Source organism: Sus scrofa, chromosome 8 (assembly GCF_054392235.1).
Source record: "Sus scrofa isolate SSC_HxYL_T2T_F1_AM1 chromosome 8, Sscrofa_HxYL_maternal_Yorkshire_Landrace_v2.0, whole genome shotgun sequence".
NCBI classification, from domain to species: domain Eukaryota; kingdom Metazoa; phylum Chordata; class Mammalia; order Artiodactyla; family Suidae; genus Sus; species Sus scrofa.
In genome coordinates, this window is record NC_139390.1 from 110,815,032 (window position 1) to 110,840,130 (window position 25,099).

Sequence of the window (25,099 nt, forward strand, 5' to 3'; positions counted from 1 at the left end):
GATAAAGTGAGAAAAAGAATGTATATATGTATGTGTGACTGGGTCACCTTGCTGTACAGTAGAAAACTGACAGAACACTGTAAACCAGCTATGATGGAAAAAATAGAAATCATTTTTAAAAGAGAATCAGGTTTCTATTGATTTAAAAAGTAATTTAAATACTTCTGCTTCTCTGTGTCAGTGCCTTTGAGTCTGAATTTGTAATCTCTGCCAATTGCTTACCTGGATTTCATCTGACTCCCATTGTTGGCATAATGATGATGATAAGAATAATAAGTTGTTTTTGTTATTACTATCATTATCAACATCACTTTAAAAGAGATTTGGACAAAGGTATGTTTGCCAGTGTACTTCTTTCCCTTCATAACTACCTTTTCATTTTTCTTATCTTCACTATAGCTTATTTTCTCTTCTTGAAACTTTTGCTGTCCATGAAATATTTGTGGTTTTAAAGTAGTTTCGTTAACCTAAATCCTGCACGTAAAATCTTTTCCTAAGATTCCACCAAGATAATATGTATGAAGTCGGAATCCAGGAGTATCCTAGGTCTGATTAGTATGACATTCTGCAGGCCTTCACAGATTATCATTTGAGGCTCAGTAAATGTTCAGTCTGAAGTTCATCTCTTCCTGCTACTATTGTCATGTCCCTTCCATTCTTTTTTCATATATATATATATATATATATATATATATAAAACACTGGATATATAGTTAGTACCTGATTTGACCAAATTCGTCTTCATCTAAAATATACAGCAAAAAAAGGAGACTAAAATATCTTGGCCAGGAATGAGGCCACAACTTCAGGAGTCTTTGTGGAGTCACTCGTGCTCTTTTGAAACCACTGTCCTGGAAGCAATTCAGGCACATAGGGAGAGAGGGATGGAAGGTAGGAAAAGACTGGAACTTTGAGAACTCAGAACAGTGGATGTTTTTCCTGAGGCACATATTTTACTTTGAAATGTCTCCCGCTATTAGACTTTCCTGTTTTTCAGTTCATGATCTTACAGTTAATAGGCATATCCTTAAAGCTGGAGTAAATTTCCATAACCTGACCCTCTGCTGAATTCATTCCCATCACCAGGGAACATAGGACATTTCCTGAGGGAAAGACATGCTCTGTTCTGTTTTCCCGACACCAGCACTGGCATTGCACTTATGAACCCTCTGACCTCGGGTTAATGTTTTATGTTCAACCTATTAAGCAAGAAACTAGAGAAAAAGCTGGGATAACAGTGTAAATTCAGAAAAGTTTTAATTTAACAAAGTGGCATAAAGGACCTCAAAGCAGAAAAAAGAAGAGAAAAGAGCTTAATAAAATTATTCTAAGCCTGCTCAATTTTTCCTTTGGTCTGAAATATGTAAAATATTGTTTTATTGGAATGAACAGATTAAGTAAATAATTGAGGAAGTAAAATAAGCACTAGACTAGTCAATCTACAATCTGATGAGAAAATAAGACATGGGGAAAATTCATATGCGTTTTACATTATATGTTATAAAAATCAACATACCCATTAACAGTGGTAATAAAATACTATGACATTTTAAAACTTGTTTTAGACAGTTGAAGTATTGTGGGTCCTTTTTCTTTTTTCAAAAAACTTCAACAACAGTAACTACCAAAGTTGCAAATCATCAAATATGTTTAAACCTGCATATTCCAATTAAGATGTACATCTTGTGCTCTAATTTCAGACTGATATTTTTCTCTTGTAATCATCTATGTGACTCTGTTTTGCCTATGTTTCTTCACGGCGCGGAAAGAACTCATCTCTGTTATTTCTACAGGGATCGTGATACAAACAGAATCAATTACATGTATGCTCAGTATGTCAAAAATACTATGGAACCACTGAATATCCCGGACGTCAGTAAGGATAAAAGATTTCCCTGGACAGTAAGTAACCCAATTTTAGACTTAAGGCTTGAAAACTGTTTTCCCATCAGGTCTGCACTTATGATTATTACGCTTAACTGAAGGACTGGCTGTAGAGTTGGCTCTTTGGGAGTAATCTGTGCTTTCCCTACTCGTAAGAGGGAGTATAAAACAGCTTATAACATCTGTTGAGAGGTGATGAGCTCTACTTTAGTATTTTTCTCTATACTTTTAAAAATATGTATTAATGAATTGTCATAAACTAATTTTGAGGTAATTTAACTATTACCTACTGAATATCAATGACATTCTTTAGATAAGCGTTGCTAGAGTTTTTGAGTTTATTTTCAAAAATTAAGTTCCATGTGGCTTGAATGTCCATCATTGGTAATCTGCCATGGTGAACAGCTCTGTGGAAAATTGAAAATCTGTTTTCTTTTGCGAACAAAGCTAAAAAGATCAGTTTCTCAGATACTGAAAACTTTGAATTCGAGTATTTTTTTTTTCATCTCACTTCAGAAAAGCATTGCACCTTGAGGCAGCTGCCTTGAATTTGTTACTTGTGTATCTAGGAGACGTTTTTAAAACTTTAGCAATCTGCACAATTGATACAGTGTTAAACTATAGAAGGATAGATCTGTAACATGTAGTATCCTAGGTGATATAATGCTTTTGGCTTCTGCTCCACTTGTTATGTGAGATACCTGCTACACAAGGATAGAAACTGAATAAATATTTTATTCAGTATTACTGTAAGCTGCTTAGAAAGTTTAAAATGAAAAAGGAATATATATATTATTTTTAATAAATACTAATTGCTTTATATTACATTTATGTGAACTTCATTAAATTTGTGCGTTTTCTGCACTCTGATGTTTTTTCTAGCTAATAAAAGATGAATATATTAGTAGCTTCAGAAGTCCAATATAGTTTATTTAGCATCTAATAGGCAAAATAATCTTTTCATAATATTTAACTGTTCTGTTTTTGTTTTTATTTAGAATGAAAACACAGGAAATGTAAACCAGCAGTGCATTAGAAGTTTGCTTTGTACACCTATAAAAAATGGAAAGAAGAATAAAGTAATAGGTAAAGGCTTCCTTTTTTTATTTTTATTTTATTTTTTTTGCTTTTTGGGGCCGCACCTGCAACATACAGAGATTCCCAGGCTAGGAGTCAAATCAGAGCCATAGCTGCCAGCCATAGCCACAGCCACAGCAACATGGGATCCGAGCCGCATCTGCGACCAACACCACAGCTCGTAGCAATGCCAGATCCTTAACCCACTGAGCGAGGCCAGGGATTGAACCTGCATCCTCATGGATACTAGTTGGGTTCATTACTCTTGAGCTGCAACAGGAACGCCGCTAAAGCCTTTTTATTGACTTATGCTCTGCACTTATGAAAGATAAGCATGTATTCTCGGAAACATTTTTCTTTCAAGCATAAATTTAAAGACTAATTTATATGAAAAAAGATGAAAATTGAAATGATAAAAGAATTTTGAAAGAATTTTATATTAATAAATGTCAACAAACATTTGGTAAATATTACCTGATGTATTTTTGTAATTATAATCCTATTTCAACAGAAGTTTTGATTAAGAATGGCATGTTGAAAGTTGATAGACTGAGAGAGATCAACTTGATAATGTTTATTGTTTCAGGGCCTTGCTTCTTCAGTCTAGTACTCTCCCAACTGAGCTATTTCGGCTCCCACTAGGGTCTCCCTTCTTGGTTTCTGATTTTTCTGTTTTGAATATGTGGTTTAGATTGTAGGTTGTATTCACTGAACAATGCTTTAGACACTTGAGGTAAATCGGTGAACAAGCGAAAATCCCCACCTTAGGGGATTTATATTCTTATATGAAGGTCAGTAAAATATATCTACTTCAGGAATAGTAGAAGAAGGCATTCTCAGAAAAATGGGGTGATGGTTCCTATTATTGACATATTTATTTCTTGGCATTGCAAGTTATATTAAGAGTTGAATAGGAAGTGTGGGGGTTTTTTGTTTTGTTTTTTGTTTTTTGTCTTTTTAGGGCCACACCCGTGGCACATGGAGGTTCCCAGGCTAGGGGTCGAATCGGAGCTATGGCTGCTGGCCTGCACCACAGCCACAGCAATGCAGGATCCAAGCTGCTTCTGAGACCTACACCAGAGCTCATGGCAATGCCGGAACCCACTGAGCAAGGCCAGGGATTGAACCCATGTCCTCATGGATACTAGTAGGGTTCATTAACTGCTGAGCTATGACGGGAACTCGGAGGTTTTTATATGCTAATCATGCATGATTGACACTGTGAAAATGGTCTGAGCTGTTAACATTCTGCCAAGAGTTTGGAATAAAGGAGGTATGAGTACCTTTTGATGGCTAAACTTTTAAATAAAAGACCTAATGGAGCAAGGCTTAGCTATACAAATTTACTTCAAAAATTCTGATTATTTTCCAGGTTACAAGAGTTGACTGTTGTTTTATTAAAGAAGAGCGGCAGTCAGAAAGATGGGAAAAGGAGTATCATTCATGAAAATAGAAAAAAATGGCAAATATTGAAAGTGTCTCTCCATTTCTGTTTCAAGAGTCAAAGAGCCTTTGTCCCTCACTTAGAGATGGATGTGGAGGGCTATATCTTGGATAGGGTATTCTGACTTGGTCAGGCCAGCACTTAGGTGGTGCTGGATGTGGCAGGTTACAGCTGGAACTTGTCAGTGATTCCAGTCCCTTTGCAGGTGTGTTTCCTTGCTATGAGACTATACATCTTAGCCATTAAAGAGCCCACCAGTCTGACTTCCCTTGTGCTGGCTATTTTCCTTCCAAGATACTTGAACTTGTAAGAAGAGAATGCATTCTTTGTACCCTCTCAAATACTTTGATTGCTTCTTCAGTTATTTCTTACTGTAAATCAATGAGCTGGGCTTGAGCCAATGGGCTGGAGGTGCATGTACTCCTGTCCTGGCACAGACGTGTATCTTGTTGGACATTGATACTATTCTGGGCTTATAAATCAGTCTTGTGAACTTAGGTACTGTTCTCCACCCCAGAATGCAGGATCTGTCCTCAGTATGGTAATCCAGTTTCTAAGACTGCAGGGCTGGGCTCACTGACCCTGGTGAATTGCCTCGTAAAGCCTCTTGGAAGCCAGCCTGGAAACTCCCTGAAGGCTGTTCATCACCTGCACGCTTCTCAGTTCTCAGAACAGGATGTAGGGCCTAGTGAATTCATATGTCAGCTCTCCTTTCAAAATTATCACCGATCAGATCTTCTCTAACATAAACAGAAAAAGAAAACTGACAAGGATGCCCTAGGATGATACCGAGTAAATCCTTGGATTATAAAATTTTATATCCTAGGGAGTTAGATGAAAGCTACATTATAAATGTTAATACTTTTTAAAAATACTGCCTTTGACCTTTGAAAATATGAAATGGATTATAAAAGTGATGCATTATTTACTAAAAAGTTTTGGTATGAAGGAGGACAGGGTGGCAACGTGCTACATCAAGTCACAACTTTGCTTTTTCTCAGCAGCGTCTCTTTGGAATAATAACTGGGAATGGGAAGTAACTGGAGGAAGTTAAACATCAGGCTTTTTCATCACTTTACACATATGATAAATAAGAGTTAGTTTGAGGAAGTGCAAAGATCCCTGGATGGGAATCTCGTGATATCCTGCTGGCTCCACTCTCCCTTTAAGCATTTAAAAGGTTATGAGAGAAAGAATGTATGTGTAAATATGTGTGTGTGTGTGTGTGTGTGTGTGTGTGTGTGTGTGTGTGTGTGTGTGTGTATGACTGAGTCACTATGCTGTCAGCAGAAATTGAACACAATACTGTAAATCAGCTATAATTTTAAAAAATGTTATTGGCACATTACTCAACGAAGTCACCTTTCAGATCCCTTAAAAATTCATAGTTTGTGACCTTGTCATTATTTCAGGCAAGTGAGCAAAGCAACAAAAAAATACCAATTGAAATAATCAGACTTCTCTTGGCATACATTTTTATGTCACTCCACTTGGTAATAGAACCAAAAGCAAGCAAATGTTGGTTTGGGAGAGGAAAAATTCCCTGTCAATAAAAAAAAGAAAAAAGATTATTTCCGTAGTGGAATTTCTGGTGAGGGCTCAAGCTAATTCCAAGAGAGAAGATTTCTAGTATTTCCTGCTATCTCGTAAATGTGACAAAACAGAAAATTTGAGTTCTTGACTATACTTTGTACGCACAGATGCAGCATGGAAATTTTCATGGCTGTAGATAGTTTTTCTTACACATCACAGACTAGATTCTGCTGTTATGTAATTCTAATATAGAATCCCCACAGAGTTTTATGCAGAAGGACAGACGGGCCCATGTGTTTTTGGTAATCTTCCTTTCCCTTCCCTTTTTTCCATTACTGACAATTAGATGAAATTATAGACATTAGACCAGTCTGGGGCCTGTTGTAGCATCACATGTATTCCCTGAGGTATTTTTTCATATCAGATGTTTTCTCAGTGTTCTGGCTAATACAGTGTTTCCACTCCTTTGCTTCCAACCCCATTAAGAAAATACATTCCTCATTCAACATTCATTTATTTTAACCAATTATTTCTCCTATTTTGACAGGTTTAATTTGCTTTTTGCTCATATCATATTTACCAGAAATTCTTATGCCTATTTTCTATACTAATTTCAGGGCATATTTTGAAGAAATTAATTTTATTCCCATCCAAAAATAAAAAAAATAATTCTTGAAAACATCTCTACTTTGAGTAATTTACATTTCCATCTCTTTTTTTTTAGTGAAAAAATAATAAAAACTAGACTCTTACACCACACTCTGTTTGACAGTGAAGTATAAGAGAGAAATATGTATTTTTTACTGAGTGTGTTTTCTAAACTGATTACTATCCTAATCCAAGGCATAAATAAATATTCTAAAATTATATGTTTAAATTTGATTTCTACTTAATTTTACTTTTCATATTAAATTATATCACTAGACAATATTACTGTTCATTTGTTTATAAAATATTTGCTAGGATTTTCCTAATGCAAGTATAATTAAACTGTGCAGTGTCATCCATGATATAGTATTGCTTATATTAAAATTAAAATATCCAGTTTTTTCCCTAGTTAGAGAACTGTAAGTTATACCTACTTATAAAAAACATCAGGAGATAAGGCTGTAGGAACAGTAATAATTGGAAAAATGAAAAAATAAAATTATTACTGTAGGAACAGCAATAATTGGAATTAAATGAGAAAAAATTATAACTTGAAATTGTAAAAGTAAAAATCTACAAAATAGAAATAAATACAAAGATTATAGTTTCCAGATTTTGTTTTTTGTCTTTTTAGGACTGCACCCAGGGCATATGGAAGTTTCCAGGCTAGGGATTGAATCTGAGCTACAGCTGTCGGCCTACACCAGAGCCACAGCAATGCTAGATCCAAGCCACATCTGTGACCTACACCATAGCTCAGGGCAATGTCCAGATCCCAAACCCACTGAGTGAGGCCAGGAATTGAACCCATGTCCTCATGGACACTAGTTGGGTTCGTTAATCACTGAACCACAACAGGAACTTCCTAGTTTCAATAATTGATTGAAGAATTTAAAAATAAAAGAAACTTTCGTATTTTGCAGCTATTACTCTTTCTTTTCTGGTTGTCATTTATGTGGAGTATTTTTTTTTTAATTTCTTAATTGTTATTTCCCCAATACAATTTTTTTTCTGCTGTACAGCATGGTGACCCAGTTACACATACATATATACATTCATTTTTCTCACATTATCATGCTCCATCGTGACTAGACATAGTTCCCAGGATCTCATTGCTACTCCATTCCAAAGGCAATAGTCTGCATCTATTAACCCCAAGCTCCCAATCCATCCCACTCGCTCCCCCTCGGCATCCACAAGTCTATTCTTCAAGTCCATGATTTTCTTTTCTGTGGAAAGGTTCATTTGTGCTGTATATTAGATTTCATATATAAGTGATATCATACGGTCTTTCTCTCTCTGACTGACTTCACTCAGTATGAGAATCTCTAGTTTCATCCATGTTGCGGCAAATGGCATTATTTTGTGTGAGGTCAGGGATCGAACCTGCAACCTCATGGTTCCCGGTCGGATTTGTTTCCGCTGGGCCACTGTGGGAACTCCACGTGTGTCTTTTTTAAGGAAAGTTTTGTCCAGATATATGCCCAAGAATGGCGTTGCTTTATCACTTTATACATGTTTTTCAGTGTTTTAAACTAATTATTCAAAAACTGTTTTAGATAAATAGGTTATATTTGTTTTTCAGTTTGAAATTTTGCAGATGCTTATACCAAAATGTATCTACTTCAAGTGGATAATTCTTATGACATTTCTGTTATTTAAATAATACTGTTTTGGAGTTCCCATCGTGGTGCAGTGGTTAACAAATCCGACTAGGAACCATGAGGTTGCAGGTTTGATCCCTGGCCTTGCTCAGTGGGTTAAGGATCCGGCATTGCAGTGAGCAGTGGTGTAGGTTACAGATGTGGCTCAGATCCCGAGTTGCTGTGGCTCTGGCATAGGCCGGCAGCTACAGCTCCGATTAGACTCCTAGCCTGGGAATCTAAATGTGCCGTGGGAGTGGCCCAAGAAATGGCAAAAAGACCAAAAAAAAAAAAACCAAAAAAAAAAAACAAACTGTTTTATGTGTTACCTCTGTAACATTTCTTTTAAATATTCAATGCTCCCAAATACTTTGTAGATCATTTAAAAATAATATATGTTCTTTATTTTTGTTTGTAATTTTCTCCTTGGACTTATAAAACTTTGATAAAATTTTTCAAAAAAAAAAAAAAAAAAAAGAGAGATTTCATTGTAGCCCAGGAAAACAGAGATGCTTACCTTTATTGGACCAGAAATATGAATTTTTGGAAAATACACAGTGTACATTGTTTCTAAGAACAAATTTTTTACAAAATGAGCAAAATTTGAATAGAGAAAACTATTAATATCAGAAAAGGTAAATTTTTAAGGTAAAAATATGTAGTAAACAGAATCACTTTGTATTGATTAAATTCACAGAGGAAAGTGTAATTGTCATAAATGCTTCTAATAAACGAAATATCATTGTTGAAATATAAAAGCTGAAGCTATTAAAAATACAAGGAGAAATAGACAAAATGGTAGTCACAGTGAGAACCTTTAATATACTTTTTATAGAATGTTAAAATACAGGAAACAATAAACATTAGAATTGATTAAAAATGAAATGGATTTAATTGGCTTATACAGACTTACTTTTATATTTTATCATTTCAGAATACAAAAATTCCTATTAAATATCCATCAGAAATTTACAAATACTGGTGGTGTACACACATACAACACAAATTCTATCATATCTGAAAAGTAGAATTGACAACCACTGTCATGGATCAAGCATTATTAAGCTTGAAATGCATATTTAAAGGGATAAATTAGAAGGAAAAGCTCACTGAGAAACTGAAAAAACATTCTCCCAAATAACAAAGGAAAAAATCAGAAGCCTAAATGACTGTATAACTTTTTGGAAAATTAATGGTTTTATCAATTTAACATAAAAACTCAAGGTACAAGGTCAAAGCTCTACTCAGAGGAGAAATATAGCTTTAAATATTTTGTTATTATTAATCAGGAAATAATGAAACAATTTAAACTAACTGTTCAACTGAAGAAATTAAAAAGATAGCACCTCTCTCTTTCTCATGCTCAATGCTGCCCCCCAAAGTAAATGAGTAACTAAATAGAAGGAAAGAAAGCAGAGAAAATAAATTGAAAAGATAAAATTTATGAAATGAGAAGGGATAGTAAAATAAGAGATAAAGGCCAAACGCAATAATAGTAAACAAACCTCCAACACAGATAATGAGAGAAATAAGAGAAACACAAATATGAATGAGAAAAGAAATGTAACTACAGAGACAGAAGAGATTTCAAAAGCTGTTAGATAAGGCAGTGTACCTAAAAAGTTATATTCTTTATAAAGTGGAAAAATTCTATAAAATTGATAATAACCAGTACTAACTCAAGAGGAGTTTAAATTTTTTCATGAATATAATTAAGAAAGTTATTTTAAAAGTTATTTAAAAATGAGAACAATAGGAGTTCCCTCGTGGCCTAGTGCTTAAGGATCAAGTGTTGTCACGGCTGTGGTTCAGGTTTGATTCTTGGCCTAGGAACTTCTACCTGATGTGGGTATTGCCAGAAAACAAAACAAAAACAACTATTGCCCAAAGTAAATTCTTACCAAAGCAGTGGGAGGACAAGAAAGGATGAAATAAGGTGAGGCATGGAAAAGGAAGAGGCAGAGTAACTTAAAAAATGATAGGACTATTAAATGGAAAAATGCAAAAAAATTAGCTGAAAGTACCTATCTACAAAGAATTAAAAAGTGACTGGCTATTAAATTATTAAAGAAAAGTAACTTTCTTACATGCTAAAAGAAGTTAGAAAATAATAATGGAAAAAATCCCATTTACAATAATAGCAAAGAATAAACTTGGCCGGAGATAGGAACATCTATAAGAGGAAAACCGTGAAAGTCTTCTCAGTTACTTGAAAATCTTTAATAAGTGAACTGGCATAACATTTCCTGATAATAAGAATCTATTTCGTAAGATGTTAACTTTTCACAGATTAGATTTACATTAATTTTAATACATAACCTCATAAGGGTTTTTTTGGGGGGGTTAGTTCTTGACCAACATAAATAAAATTCATCTGGAAGAATAACATAAAAATAATCAAATAATCAGAATTGATGGATAGAGAATTAATTACCTTATCAGGAATTAAAATAATCTGTAGAAGTAACATAATTATCCTGTGTGTGCTAGAAGAGATGGCACAGTTAGACACAATAGAAAGTCTAAATGCAAACTCACCCTATATCTGCATATCTGTATCTAGAAAGGTGCATTGTGACACAGACACACTTCAGCTGTTCTGTCCTGAGCTGTGGTTGTTACAGCCAACTCTTGCTATTTGTACCCTTGACATTCCATCTCAGTACCATTCAGTTCCTGAGGTATTCATTAATTCCACTTATTGTGTTCATTCGGTGACTTTTGACTGAGACATAGATTTGAACTGCTGTCCAGGAAAGAGTTGCTTAGCTCGGTCCTAAGCCTGGCATACTGCCTGATGACCACATCTCAACTCCGCCTGGTTGGCTTTTCCTTCTCATACATGCAGTCAATCTTAAGAAGCAATAAAAAGAAAAATCTTATTTATGAAAAATGGCCATCCAGTAGAAGAAAACTTCTGTAAAATTTGAAAGCCCATCGCATTGCGATGTGAGGATAAGGGCATGGAACTCATGACTCAAAGGAAAATGTGACTTGGGAAATAGCCAGAAGCCTATATAAACAGTTGCATGTTTATAATTTGGGGATTCAGAAAGGTTGGAGAACATAACCCATGGCTTTTTACCATACATGGGACATGGTCTCTCAAGATAATGAATGCCAATATCCATTTAGTCATGGTCTATTACTTGCAGTGTCCAGAGTCATTATGTTTTGTTTAAAGTTTGTCTTGATAATGGAATAAATGTTAGAGAAGTAATCTCTCTGCAGCACCAATACGGATAGATAAGGATGCCTTTACTGTCTAAAGTAGAAAAACTCCCACAAACCAAAAAGACCAGAATGAGAATACAGATAATTTGTAGCATTAAAAATAAAGTGCACACCAGTGGTGATAAAGGGACTTCATGTGCAGCCATGTATCCTCTTGGACTCTACAAAATCCTTTTGTGCTCCAGGAAAAATAAGAGATAGCAGACCATAGTCTTCATGGGAAAGTAGTTTGGGTCAGAGCTGCAGTCCTGCATTCTTTCATTAACTAGTAAACATTTTTTTTTGTCCTGCTCTCTGCCAGGCATTGCTACTTGAGTAAGTGTAACTGAAAAAATAAAATCTCTAAGCCCAAGATATATGCAGTCTAGGAAGGGAGACAGAAATAAAATCCATGATGATAATCCGAGTGATAATGTTAAATGGATAGAAAGGAGAAGTGGCTGCCTCACCCGGGAGGTGGGAGGCCCCTGGGAACTCATTGTGAAGGGGGTGCAGGGATTTACTGGGTAATGGGAAAGAGAGCAGTGGGGAGCAATATAGCCAGTGGAAAAGCATAGGCAGAGGTGTGGGCTAGCAGTGCAGTCAGGCAACTGCTAGCAATAATGATGGGGGTTATAAGATAAACTGGCATTTGGAGCTAAGCTGAGCTGGGGTTTGAGTTTTAGACATGAACATACTAGCTGAGTGGCCTGGAGGAGAGGACTTAACCTTCCTGAGATTCGGTTTCTTCATCTGTAAAATGGGTATGGTCACACCTACCTCACAGAGTAAATTCTGTAGACTAGAGTTCACATGTGTACTAAAGTATTGAGCACAATACCTACCCGACAGAGGACACATGATCGAAGTCTTTATTGCATGTGGAGAGGCAGAAGAGATAGGACTTTAACAACACTGTTTTATTCAGAGGTAGGAGGTCATCAAAGTCCTCCCAGAGACTACTAGGCTCAGAATCGCATGGAACAACTAGTTAATAAAAATTTGATGTAATCTCCCATTTATGTTGACTTCATGTTTGACTTGCAAAAAAGGGCCAGAACTTGGGAGGTTAGGTTATTGAGCTTCTTCAAAGATTTCTAAGTAAATAGACATTTATATGTGTGTTTATTAGCAGTGTCAGACATGATCTGCGAATATGATTCTTCGGGATGCAGAGGTGTATATTTGAAATTTGAGACTATGCGAATTGCCTGTTTCCTATATTCTATTTTTATATGTAATTGTGTTTTTTAACTTACAGTTTCTCAGTAAGGAAAGAGTCTCTGTGACCCAAAATTCTGATGCACATCAAAATTGTTCTGTTGGCAAGTGTACAAAAATCCAATTAGTCTCCAAAGGACAGATTGTCTTTGGGGACTTAATTGATCTAAAATTCGAGACTGAGTCTGGAAGAAAATCATACTCTAGGATTTTTTTTAACACAGACAACATACATTTAGGGCTATGTGAAAGAAGTTCTCATTGTAAATTAATTCAGTTGGCTTTTCTAGCTTATGTTTGTAAGAATTTATTTGCTTATTTGGAGATGCCAAGCATTCCTAAGAGAAAAGTATAAGACAGTCTTTGGTAGGGGGGTGTTTAAGTCAGTGAAAACTATGCTAATGAATATCAACATTTGCTCAATTTCTTGGATTGTTACAGGGGTTTGCCAACTTGTAAATAAGATGGAGGAGACTACTGGCAAGGTTAAGCCTTTCAACCGAAATGATGAACAGTTTCTGGAAGCTTTTGTCATCTTCTGTGGCTTGGGGATCCAGAACACACAGATGTATGAAGCCGTGGAGAGAGCCATGGCCAAGCAAATGGTCACGTTGGAGGTGAGCCAACATTTACAGGACTTCTCAGCCTCTATGGCCATACACTCAGCTTATACTTTTCTGTGTAACAGCTCTTGGTGTTTGTTGTTATCCTTACAAGAAGTGTGTAATTTAGATGATCAGACCCTGATTTCCTCATTTAAACAGCTAAGGAAACTGAGACCTAGAATATTTTAGAAACTCATTGAAGGTCACATGACCAAACCAAAACTTGGTCCCTTCAGTCCTCTGCTTCTCTGGCAGAAAGCAATCTTTGACCCTAATATTCCATCACATGAATGTCTGCTGCTGCTGCACCCTGTCTGTCCCTTCCCGATTGCCTGAGCCTCCCTGTCTCTCCTTGCAAGCAGTAGTGTTCACACATTTTAAAAAACAAAAACAGGAGTTCCTGTTGTAGCTCTGGGGTAACAAACCTGACTGGTATGCATGAGGATACACATTCAATCCCTGGCTTCGCTCAGTGGATTAAGGATCCAGCATTGCTATGAGCTGTGGTGTAGGTCACAGACGCAGCTTGGATCTGGCATTGATTTGCTGTGATGTAGGCCAGTCGCTATAGGTCCAGTTCAACCCCTAGCCTGGGAACTTCCATATGCTGTACCTGCCGCCCTAAATAAAGTTAAAAAAAAAAACAAAAAAAAAAAAAAACAGAAATCCTAAGTACTCAGAATCTTAAATGAGGAAAAGGGTAAAACTCAAATTACACATTTGTAGATCCCACTTCTGAAAATTCTGATTCAGTAAACTTGGGTAGAGGCTGGAAATCTACATTATTACAAAGCTCCCCCAGCCGATTCTGAATGTGAACCACTGGCTTAGGAAACTGACCTCAAGCAGACTCCCTCCCAGGTAGGACTGGCTACCCACTTGGCCAGCCCTTTCCACATGTATTTCACTGACTCCCTGAAAATGTTCACTTCCTGTAACATGGATGTTTCTTACATTACAAACCAATATATGGAAATAGACTTCAAAATGGGCAAATATCTTTACTTATTCATACACTGACGTGAAATGTATTTGAATGTTTGCCTACTCTTATGCAGTCGAGATCAGTGGGAATTGGTGTTAGGGGTATGGATGGTGACTTTTCCTGTAATCCCTGATAAATACATACTTAACCTAAAACCAGAAAGATATACATTGTAAGCAAAATTGACTAATAACCAAAATGGTATACTTGACTTTCTGACTGTATAACAGTTTTGCTAAAGTATTATGTAAGCAATCTTGGATTATAAACCAGTGGAAATTTGTTTCACACATATGTGAGTATAAATAAAAATCCCTATATTTCAGATTATGTAGATGTAAATTTTAATCCAACTTTTTTTTTTTTTTTTTTACCATTTGCATCGCTTTGCACTGGAGAAATGAATCTAAGCCAGCTATCGATTAAGAATTATCTCTAAAAAAAAAAAAAAAAAACCTTTCATTATGGAAAATTTTAAACATAAGCCCCCATATATTTATTAGCTGTCTTTAATAATTACTGACCCACAGACACTATCATTCCATCCATACCCTTGCTCACTTCTCTGGACTCTTCTTCCCTGTTAATCCATTGATTATTTTGAAGCAAATCCAAGATATTGTATCATTTTGTTCAAAATCTTTATTTTCCCAACTGAGATTTATTTCCTATTTTTGTAGTAACTTCAGTTAAATATATGAGTAATTAGGCTTTTCCTTAGTATATACATTTTTCAGTTTCAATTCATTGTAGGAAGTCATATTAATGACCACAGGTTTAGCCTTGAAAAAATATTTTCCTCTGCAGCATAGAATAAAAGCTAGGAACACAACCCCTCATGTTTTCTTATGAGAGGAAATTATTTTGACCTAGAAAGCATCATTATAATGACAGTAAAATAGCAATAATAGCTAACCTTTATCAAATGCTTCCTCTGTGTTCTCCATGTATTGACAAAATTAATCCTTACAACCCTGGGGATATGGTACTACTTTAATCTTCAATGTATAATGAAGTTTTTTTTTTTAAACTTAGAATGTCATGTTACTCCATTAATCATTTATCCATGTTGTATTGTACTGATTGATATTAGACTAGTTCACAGTCACGGTCTTAGCCTTTTTCAACAAACCACCTCTGGGGTGTCAATATTAGGTTAGGAGCTGTAACTTGTCAATTTCACAGGCACAGGAGACATTGGCTCAGAGATTCCTGAAGTTTCCTAGTGATTAATGGTTCAAACACTAAGACATGTTCAAACACTAAGGCATGCTATTATATTCTTCTGAATTACAAGATAGTAGACATTTATATACCATTTGGCTTCAGATTTTGAATTGTTTAAAATGTTAAAAACTGGTTCAAGGAAAACTAGTTTGTGCTGCTGAATTATTTGGCTTACCCTTTCGGGTCTGAAAATGGGGTATCTTTTTATCACTGATTCTAAAACTTTGGGAAATTTTGGTAAATCTGTGTTAACTCTGTCAAAAATGAACTTTAAAAAATATTTTTAAAAAATATGATTGACAATTAAAAATGCAACCACCAGTTTAGTTTAAAACAATGTCTAAAATATTATCCCATTGCTCAGAAGTTAGCACTTTTGAAAAGGGAATTAATGCTTCTCATGTTAAGTTGTAAGAAGATAGTAAACCTGCCTTATTATCTTCTTATAACTTAGCTCCACTAGGGTAATGGACAGTGTACTAGATTAGGAGTCGTAAGCTGGGTCCTAGGCCCTCTTCTTCTTTCCCTGGGTGTGAGTTCACAGCCAGGTTGTGCGAATCCCTGCGTGTAGGTGTCCTTAGCACCTCAGCACTTAATGGATGCATTTATAAGCTAGCCCTAGTCTTAGTTTTTTGTTTTTTGTTTTTTTTTGGCTACCCTGAGGCATATGGAGCTCCCGGGCCAGGAATCAGATCCAAGCCACAGCTGGAGCTAAGCCGCAGCAATGCCGTATCTACTGTGCCAAGCCAGGGATCGAACCCGCAGCTCAGTGCTCCCAAGCTGCTCCCGATCCCATTGTGCCACAGCAGAGTTCCTACTCTTAGTTCTTGAATCCTCCGAGTGTAAAGGGGTCCTTGAATCCGTCTGACATTACATCTCCACCCTACATTTTTTTCCTTATGAATTCTACAGTGGTTACAGGCTTCACCCGAGAGCCACTTCCAAACATCAACGACAAAAACGTCAGTTTATGCAAAAGGTCTTTTATCTTAATTCATTACACAAGTAAAAATAACTATAAAGTCATTATTTTTTTAAAGCAACACAAAATAAATTTTCTGCCAAGTTTGAGCTAATAGTGTGGCTTATAAATAATGTGTTTGTTATATCAACAATGTCAGAATAAAAGTGACAATTTTCTTTGAACATAGGGAGAATATAAACTTTCTGTTTTCAAAATAAGCGTTTGAATTAAAATCTGGGATTTTTCTCTCTGTTGAAGAAAGCAGCAAACAAGATAGGATGTTATGAAGAGCCTAGTAATCTCTGCAGGCAGTTTTAGCAGAATTCCAAGCCTGAAATGGTGACCTGTGTTTGATAGTCCTCTCTTGTGTGACCTGCATTCCTTCTTTTCTTACCTTGTAGGTTCTGTCATACCATGCTTCAGCAGCAGAGGAAGAAACAAGAGAGCTCCAATCCTTAGCGGTAATCCTGCTCCTCTTTCTTTGTAGAAATGACTAACCACAGGCATCTAATTAGTACATAAATGTGCTTCTCTCAGGATCACTGCTTCTACTAGTAATGGTCCCCTAGACACTTAATGTTGTAAATATTTAGATGGACATTTATAAAAATGTTTAATCAATTCTACTTTTTTAGGGGCTACAAGGTCACTGATAACACAGAGCAAAAGATAACATTAATTTTGTAATACATTATATGATTCTGATTCCCCCCCCAATAATTCTATAATCTTTACATCTTTTTAGGCCAAAGTTAAATTTAGTTCTCAGTTCCTGGGAAAGTGTGGACAGGTGACTACAAAGTAGTTGTTTGGTTAGAGTAATGACAACAAAGACTTTATAGCTTGGTAGATAATATACCCTGCATTATTAATAATTGAGAGTGATTTTAATTTCTGACCATATGGCTTATGGAATGTTATTTGCAATTGAATTTAAAATAAGGTCCATTCCTGAATTCTCACAACATTATTTAGGATGCTCTGAGAGAAAAGCAGGTTGGTATGTAAACAGAATGTTGTATATTCTAGGTCTTGATCGAGATTGCCTTGTTTGGACAAGTGAAAATTTGAGGCACTGGCAACCAAGGCTGGTTTTCCGAGTTTAAATTTACTTGAGACAACATAGATAAAGTCTATATAAGATGTGATGAGAGTTGCATAAGGAATGAGAAGGGTCATAGAGGCCATTTAGATTCTTTTTCTTTGTCATTATCATCACGGCTTGCCAAATGCCAACCCTCTTACATTTGCTCATGTAAATTTCACAGCCATGCTGTGTAGGCCACGCTGAAGCCAGAGAAGCCAAGCAACTTGTTCAGGGTCGCAATGGCAGGAAGTGGGGAGTCAGGATACAAACCCAGGAGTTCCCGTTGTGGCTCAGTGGTTAACGAATCCGACTAGGAACCTTGAGGTTGCAGGTTCGATCCCTGGCCTTGCTCAGTGGTCTAAGGATTCAGCGTTGCCATGAGCTGTGGTGTAGGTTGCAGACGCGGCTCAGATCCAGCGTTGCTGTGGCTCTGGCGTAGGCTGGTGGCTACAGCTCCGATTGGACCCCTAGCCTGCGAACCTCCACATGCCCCGGGTGCAGCACTAGAAAAGACAGTAAGACAGAAAAGCAAAACAAAACAAAACAAACAAAAAAAACAAACTCAGGCTCTTTCTAGAGTACATGCGCCTGACCACTGCCCTATCAGACAAGCCCTCAGAGAGGGAGAAGGTTAAACATGACCTTGGTAACTCAAAGAATGATAGGGCCATGAATTAACAAAAGTAGAAATATTAAGAAGGGAAATGGATAGATTCTATTTAGAACACAGTAAATTTGAGGTGCTAGTGAAACAACCAAATGGACATCGTCACGACTGGGAGGGGCAGGTCGCGAGTGAGGAGGGGTTACTGGTCAGAACTAGAGGTGGTGATTTGGAAGTTAAATCATGGGATTTGGGGGATTCCTATGATAGTGAAATAATGGGAATGGAGCAATTAGAAGAGGGTGTGGAGAGATGTGTAAGGCTGAGGGCAGAACTCTGGTGGATGCAGGTTTAGACAGAGAAGGTATAGGAAAAGAAGCCACCTAAGGTAGAGAAATGGTCGCTAAATGGAGGGAAGATTTAGGATAGGGCAGTGACACAAAAGACAAATAGAACAGGTTTTTAAAGGGATGAGATCCCATCAGTTGTTATAAGAAGGTCGAGAAAAGCTGCTGGATTCAGTAGTTATGTAGTTTCAAGAGTGAAATTGCAAAAGCTAAGAGTCAATGGTGAGAAAATGGAGGACATGAATATGGACTATTAAAAAAATAAGTTTTGAGTGAAAGAGAATGAAATAGCTAAGGAGGGTATTGCCTGTATCGGGTGAAGTTTTTTATTGTTTGTTTTGTTCTATGTTTATGAGTAGGGGTTGCTCACAGGCAAGAGAGCCAACATGTCCTTCGACAAATGGAGAAGGTGCAGGGTGAGTGTGAGACTAACAGTGCAAGACAGTGAAGAGGCCTGAACTTTGAGGTGGCCTAGTCATTAAAGAGACATTTCTTTGGCCAAGACAAGACAAGGGGTATAATAATAATGATGCTGATGACGTAATAGCTGCCCTTACTGAGTGTTTACCATAGACTTGGTATGTTTGAAGTTCCTTTTGTGTTTTAACTAAATTTATTAAATTCACAAGCATCCTATGGAGTCAGTGTCATGAGCATTTTGAAAATGGAATTTGAGGTTGAGGGAGTTTAGATTATCCTACTCGGGGTCTCCTGGATCATGAGTAATGGTGCCCAGTACTAAGTGCGAGCAGTCAGACCCAGAGCCACAAGTCACTGCACAGCACGGAAGATAATGGGTTGAGAGAAGGAAGGAGAAGCAGAACTTTGAGATGATCTTGATTAAATCACCAAGTAGGAAGTTTGAATCATTTGCCAAGTACAGTTGAAGGAACTTGAGATGACTTCATTTTGAAAGGTTAAGCCTCTTTGGGGGTTAGCCTCATTCAGATGGGCTGTATTTCTTTTGTTCACCATGATACTTGAAAGAATGAGCAGTTTTTCAATTATTTACAAAGGTTTAGGAGTTTAAAGTCTCTCTCACATCAGGCTTAATTGGCCCATTTGTCTAATCCTCCTAGAGCGATGAAGTTTTGAACTAACTGCATACTGTGAGTTGGAAATGATCACACGGAGAGATAACGTTTTGAAGTGCTTTCAGACACCGTGGGATTGTTTAGTTCTGAAATGAGGGCAAGGTTACACTTTGCCATGTGTTGTTTTAGATAAATAAAAGCTGCCAAATGGAGTCATTTCTAAAGATAATGCTAAAAAAACACACAAGATATTAAACTTTGCTTTTCACTTTCAAAATAGCCTAGTTTTTCATAAAAATCTGAAAAGTATTTTCTCAATTATGTTTATAATTTTAGCAAGAGAAAAGCACTTTGGGAAAACTGAGAATTGGTATATTGCAGTATTGTTCAAAACCATCTGTTGTTCCATTTGGAAAATAGATTTCTGGCAGCTGCAATGAGAAATTTAGGATTACATAGCTGTAGGTCAGATAATTCACTTAAATTGGTTGAAATTCAGCAACCAATGTCAATTCTAGTTTTCTATCAATCTAATAAAAATTCCTTGCAGCCCCAACTAAACAGGTGTCTGCATCATCCAGCAATTACCAAAATTGCTGTCTTAGTCATGTGTCTGGTGGTTTGTTGCAATTTAAAACCTAAAATAAATTGAAAAGCTATCAAATGCTTCTTAATTTTTATTATTATAAATTAGTTCTTAAGAGAATTAAATAATGGGCTTAAGTAGACTATTTTTGCCTTTGTTCAGAACAGTTTTTTAGTTATACGAAAAGTATAACAAAGTTTATGGGAAATTCGGGAGCCCTTTTCCCCCTTGGTTTACTTGAGTTTTTTAATCTCATTTTTAGTCTTATTTTCTTGTGGCATAAAATTGGGTGTAGCAGAAATATGGCCTTAAACAAGCATTTTGCCATATACCTTTTAATGATCTTTAGTCATAAGTTATTGAGATAAAAATAAAGGGGCCCCAGTTGACCTAGTTATGGTTATTAGAAAGTTATTAGTTAAGATATCAGAATGTAATAAATGTTTATTACAAGTAACTGCATATCTGATTGCTCGATTGCCTTTTTTGCCATCCTCTCTTGTTAGAAGAACAATAAATATATATGTATTAGAGTTTAGATTTTTAAAATAGTCTTTTCAGTTTTGTCTTGGAGTCAGTGCTGATTCAGTCCAGTCCCTCTAACTTTTGCTTGATAGCAATTTTTCTTATCACCAGTTATGTACCTAAAAGCAGAGACCCCGTTAGGATCCTAAAGGTTCTTCTGTGTCAAAATATCAAGAGAATTGCAACAGAACAAAGGGTGGGGGGAAAAATGTATACATGTAAGGATAACTTGATCCCCTTGCAGTACAGTGGGGAAAAATATATATACATATATATATATATATCAAGAGAGGGAAAAACTGACCACTTTAGCAGGACTTCCGAGGACAAAATTTATACCTCATCTTTCCCCCCACCTCTCTTTTTAGGGCTGCACCTGTGGCATATGGAAGTTCCCAAGCTAGGGGTCCAATTGGAGCTCTAGCCATCGGCCTACACCAGAGGTACAGCAACATGGGATCTGAGCCGCATCTACAACCTACACCACAGCTCACGGCCACACTGGATCCTTAACCCACTGAGTGAGGCCTAGAATCAAACCCACATCTTCATGGATGCTAGTCGGGTTCGTTAACTGCTGAGCCATGACCGGAACTCCCTATACCTCATCTTGACCTTAACCTTTAGAACTAGAAACTTCACATGAACCGTCTGGGTCAGGCATGTGTGTGCTTGCTGCAGGTAAGAGCCGTCAGGGCAGAACTAGACACCTGACCCACATTTCTGATGCCCGAGGCAGTATTAGAGTCTAGAGCCAGCTCCTTAGGTCGAGATGATCAACACATCCCCGCACTTTGGGGGGAAATCTCTGTGGACAGTCAAATTATAGATGGAAAATTTTGAACAGATAATAATAAAGAAGAGTTGACCTTATGATATTGATAACCAGTGTCTCTTTTGACTGTAGTAACAAGGCATCTAGTAGGGTGCTTTCTTCCTCAAAAACTGCTAGAAATAATACTCTGGAATAATTTGAGTCCATTGGTTGCCACATGCAGTTACATAGCTGTCGGTAACATGAATTTGGCTATATCTTTTCCACCTTACAAGACTTAGATTCCTCCTACTTTCATTTGATAAGCTAATCTTACCTGTTTTGCTTTGATATTTTACTAGTGGATTGCTTCCAGTGGTAGTCTTAGCTGCAAAGTGTGGTGGACTGTTCTTGAGCTTCTATGTACTAACTAGATGTTAACCAAATCTCTGTGTATTAGTCCCAATTGTAGTCATACATTTTCTCTGTCTCTGAAGTTTTATATGCTTATACATATTTTATTGGAATCTTGACATTATTTTGTGCGTTCTTTACATGGCTTTTAAAAAATGTATGTTTATTAATGAAGTTGTTTTTTTCTTTTCTTTTCTTTTCTTTCTTTCTTTCTTTCTTTTTTTTTTTTTTAGTGCTGCATCACAGCAAATGGAAGTTCCTAGGCTAGTGGTCAAATTGGAGCTGAAGCTCCCAGCCTACACCGCAGCCACAGCAACTCGCTATTTGAGCCCCGTCTGTCCTACACCACAGGTCATGGCAACCCCGGATCCTTAACCCTCTGAGTGAAGCCAGGGATTGAACGTGCATCCTCATGGATAGTAGTGGGGTTCATTTCCACTGAGCCCCAATGAGAACTCCCTTTATCAAGTTTTTTATAGTCTGTGCCTCTTCCTTATTGAGATTTAAAGGAGTTCATTTATATAATATTGGAAAGAAGGAAAATAATAAAATATGTTGATATAGTTAGTTGAAGAAAATATGCAAATCCAGTCTTGCTATGCCTCATTCATTTCTTTATTCTCTTTAAGATTTGGTACCTCATGCTGAACTGAATATTCACCTTTCTCGCTATTAGTAGGTTTCTTTCTCATCCATACTTGGATCCACTTCCTTCTTAAAGAAAGATATATTCTAACAGCCTTGTAAAGTAATTGTGTGGGGGATTTTCTTTAAAAAACACATTTTCTGGGGAGTTCTCCTCATGCCTCAGTGGTTAACAAACCCAGCTAGTATCCATGAGGACGCAGGTTCGATCCCTGGCCTCCCTCAGTGGGTTAAGGATCCTGCGTTGCTGTGAGTTGTGGTATAGATCGCAAACAAAGCTTGGAGAATCCCACATTGCTGTGGCTGTGATGTAGGCCAGCAGCTATAGCTCCAATTGGACCCCTAGCCTGGGAACCTCCATATACTGTGGGTGAGATCCTAAAAAGACAAAAAAAATATATTCACATAAAAAACTTGAAAAAAAAAACCAAAACGCACTTTCTGTATATGTTAAACATGGCAAGAGAAACATTAGCTTTCTGTAAAGTGTAATGTGATGGTGGTCAAAGTGGCTTTTTTCAGACTCGGACCCTAACTTCTCTGCATAAGAGTGCCCCAAGCTGTAGTGATTTATACCCATAAACAGAACTTGAAATACCTGACTAAGCATCTCACTTTCTAGCCACCAATAACTGCATCAAATATTTTAATTTTATTCCTGAAAATAATTTCCTTAAAGAATAAATATTGAGGATCATCATCTCTTTTCCTCTTAACATTTATATTGTGTAAACACCAAGGAGTAATGTAGCAAAATGCCTTTATAAAACACTGAAGCTGATTGGAAGAATGTGATATTTTATGAAAGACCAAGTTCAGGGGCTGCCCTTCTCCTCAAACTTATTTTAATAAATAACTCCTTGAATAAGGAGCCTTTTCTGAACAATAAACTATTGGGAGTTATTTTTATAATTTTTATGTTAGCTTTTGAGATTTGATGCTTCAGACCTTAAGGCGGGCTTCTGATTGCATTGTGACCTTTTTTGTATAAAGATTATACAGTTGAGCGACTTATACAGCCACATGTCTTTATTTTTTTCTGAGGTTACCAGAGACTTTGCCACAGGCTAAATTAAACCTTTTCCGTGAGGCATCCACCAAAAATATTAAACTCAAAATTTTTTAAATGACTCTTATATTTACCTTACCCAAGTGTATCATTTTCCATGAACGTGTGTTTTATGGGCTTCAACAAGACTATACACTTCACAAATGTATTATTTCCTAAAAAGTTTCATTTCTACACTTGTGTCTCTTTTGTTGTATAAATGGACTTCATAATAAGGCATAGTTGAATCAAAGAAGGGCTTATCATTTGTTTTAAGGAGGCATGATAAAGCTCAGGATGATTGTCTTTGACTTTAGAAGAATAGTTGACTTTATTAGTCAGGGTTCTCCAAAGAAAAAGAACCAGTAGGAGATCATATACATATATACGCACATAGATATAAATGAGAGGGAGATTCTGAGGAATTGGCTCACACAATTCTGGGGACAGAGAAGTCCAGCAGTGTTCTTGCTGTCTGCAGACTAGAGACCCAGGACAGCGCCTGATGTAATTCAGTTGTGTCTAAGGGCCTGAGGACAGGGTTGCTGATGGTTGGAATCACATGGGAGCCTGAGAAGATATGAGATATCCCAGGTCCAACAGGCTAGGAGGAAGCTAAAGGGACAAATTCTTCCACCATTTGTTCTATCCAGGCCCTCAATGGATTGGCTGATGCTCACCCACTTTGGGGAGTATCATGTCCTTCACTGAGTCACAGATTCAAACGCTCATCTCATCAAGGAACACCCTCACAGACACATGCAGAAATAATAGTTGATTTGTGGTCAGTCAAGTTGAGACCTAAAATTAACTATTACGAATGACTAAAAAAAAGTAGTTAAATGTGTACTTACATTCTCTATTGTTGTGTTGTGGGATCACTTGTGCAAACTACCGGCATATTTGTGTTATTGCACTTAAAAAACTATGTTCTTCAATTATTTATATGTCTGTCTTCTCCATTAGACTGTTCTTGAGTAGTAATAACAACAGTAATAACAATAACAGCTACTATTTAGTGATTGCTTATCATCAACCTGGTTTACATGTTTTGGTGAATAACTGAATGAATCAATCAATAGATCCTGAAAAATGTAGACTTTTAGATAACCTGTAATCTAGCATGAGATAACACAATTCATAATCCTTCAACTCATTCAACAGGATCATGCTGTTTTTTTCCTTAAAATGGTTATGACGATAGATATAACTTAATAGTTGATGAAATGAATAAAACAGCCTGGTATCTGGACACAGAACCAGATGTGTCAGGGGTGCCGAGATACATTTTTCATTGCCAGCTTTTACTTTCAGGAATATAGCTTGATGGTTAAGAACCTGGGTCTAGAGAGAGAGGTCTAGTTTGAAATTGCTGTTCCATGACCTCAGACAAATTTGTGACTTCTCTGTGCCTCAGTTTCCTCATCTGTAAAAGGAGGATAATAAGAGAACTTACCAGAGAGATGTAGTGACCAGAGTTCCTGATACAGACACCTCCATTAATTCCTAGTTATTGTTAGTAGTGCTAATAGTGGGAGGGAAGTCAGTTCTCCTAATGGAATAGGAGCAGCATTGAGGTCTTCATCTTCGCTGTCATGTTCCAAGTCTTTT

At 36.7% G+C, this 25,099-nt stretch overlaps 1 protein-coding gene across 6 annotated transcripts in view; it reads left to right on the plus strand.

The window, feature by feature from the left end:
* Nucleotides 1–25,099, plus strand: part of PDE5A (phosphodiesterase 5A) — a 149,810-nt gene that overhangs the window by 75,355 nt on the left and 49,356 nt on the right. For all 6 annotated transcript variants that reach the window (XM_021101650.2, XM_021101654.2, XM_021101648.2 and 3 more), the window contains exons 8-11: nt 1,794–1,902; nt 2,883–2,970; nt 13,105–13,280; nt 16,846–16,905. In XM_021101650.2, the coding sequence (XP_020957309.2) occupies nt 1,794–1,902; nt 2,883–2,970; nt 13,105–13,280; nt 16,846–16,905 (433 nt within the window). The remainder of the gene's footprint in view (nt 1–1,793; nt 1,903–2,882; nt 2,971–13,104; nt 13,281–16,845; nt 16,906–25,099) is intronic.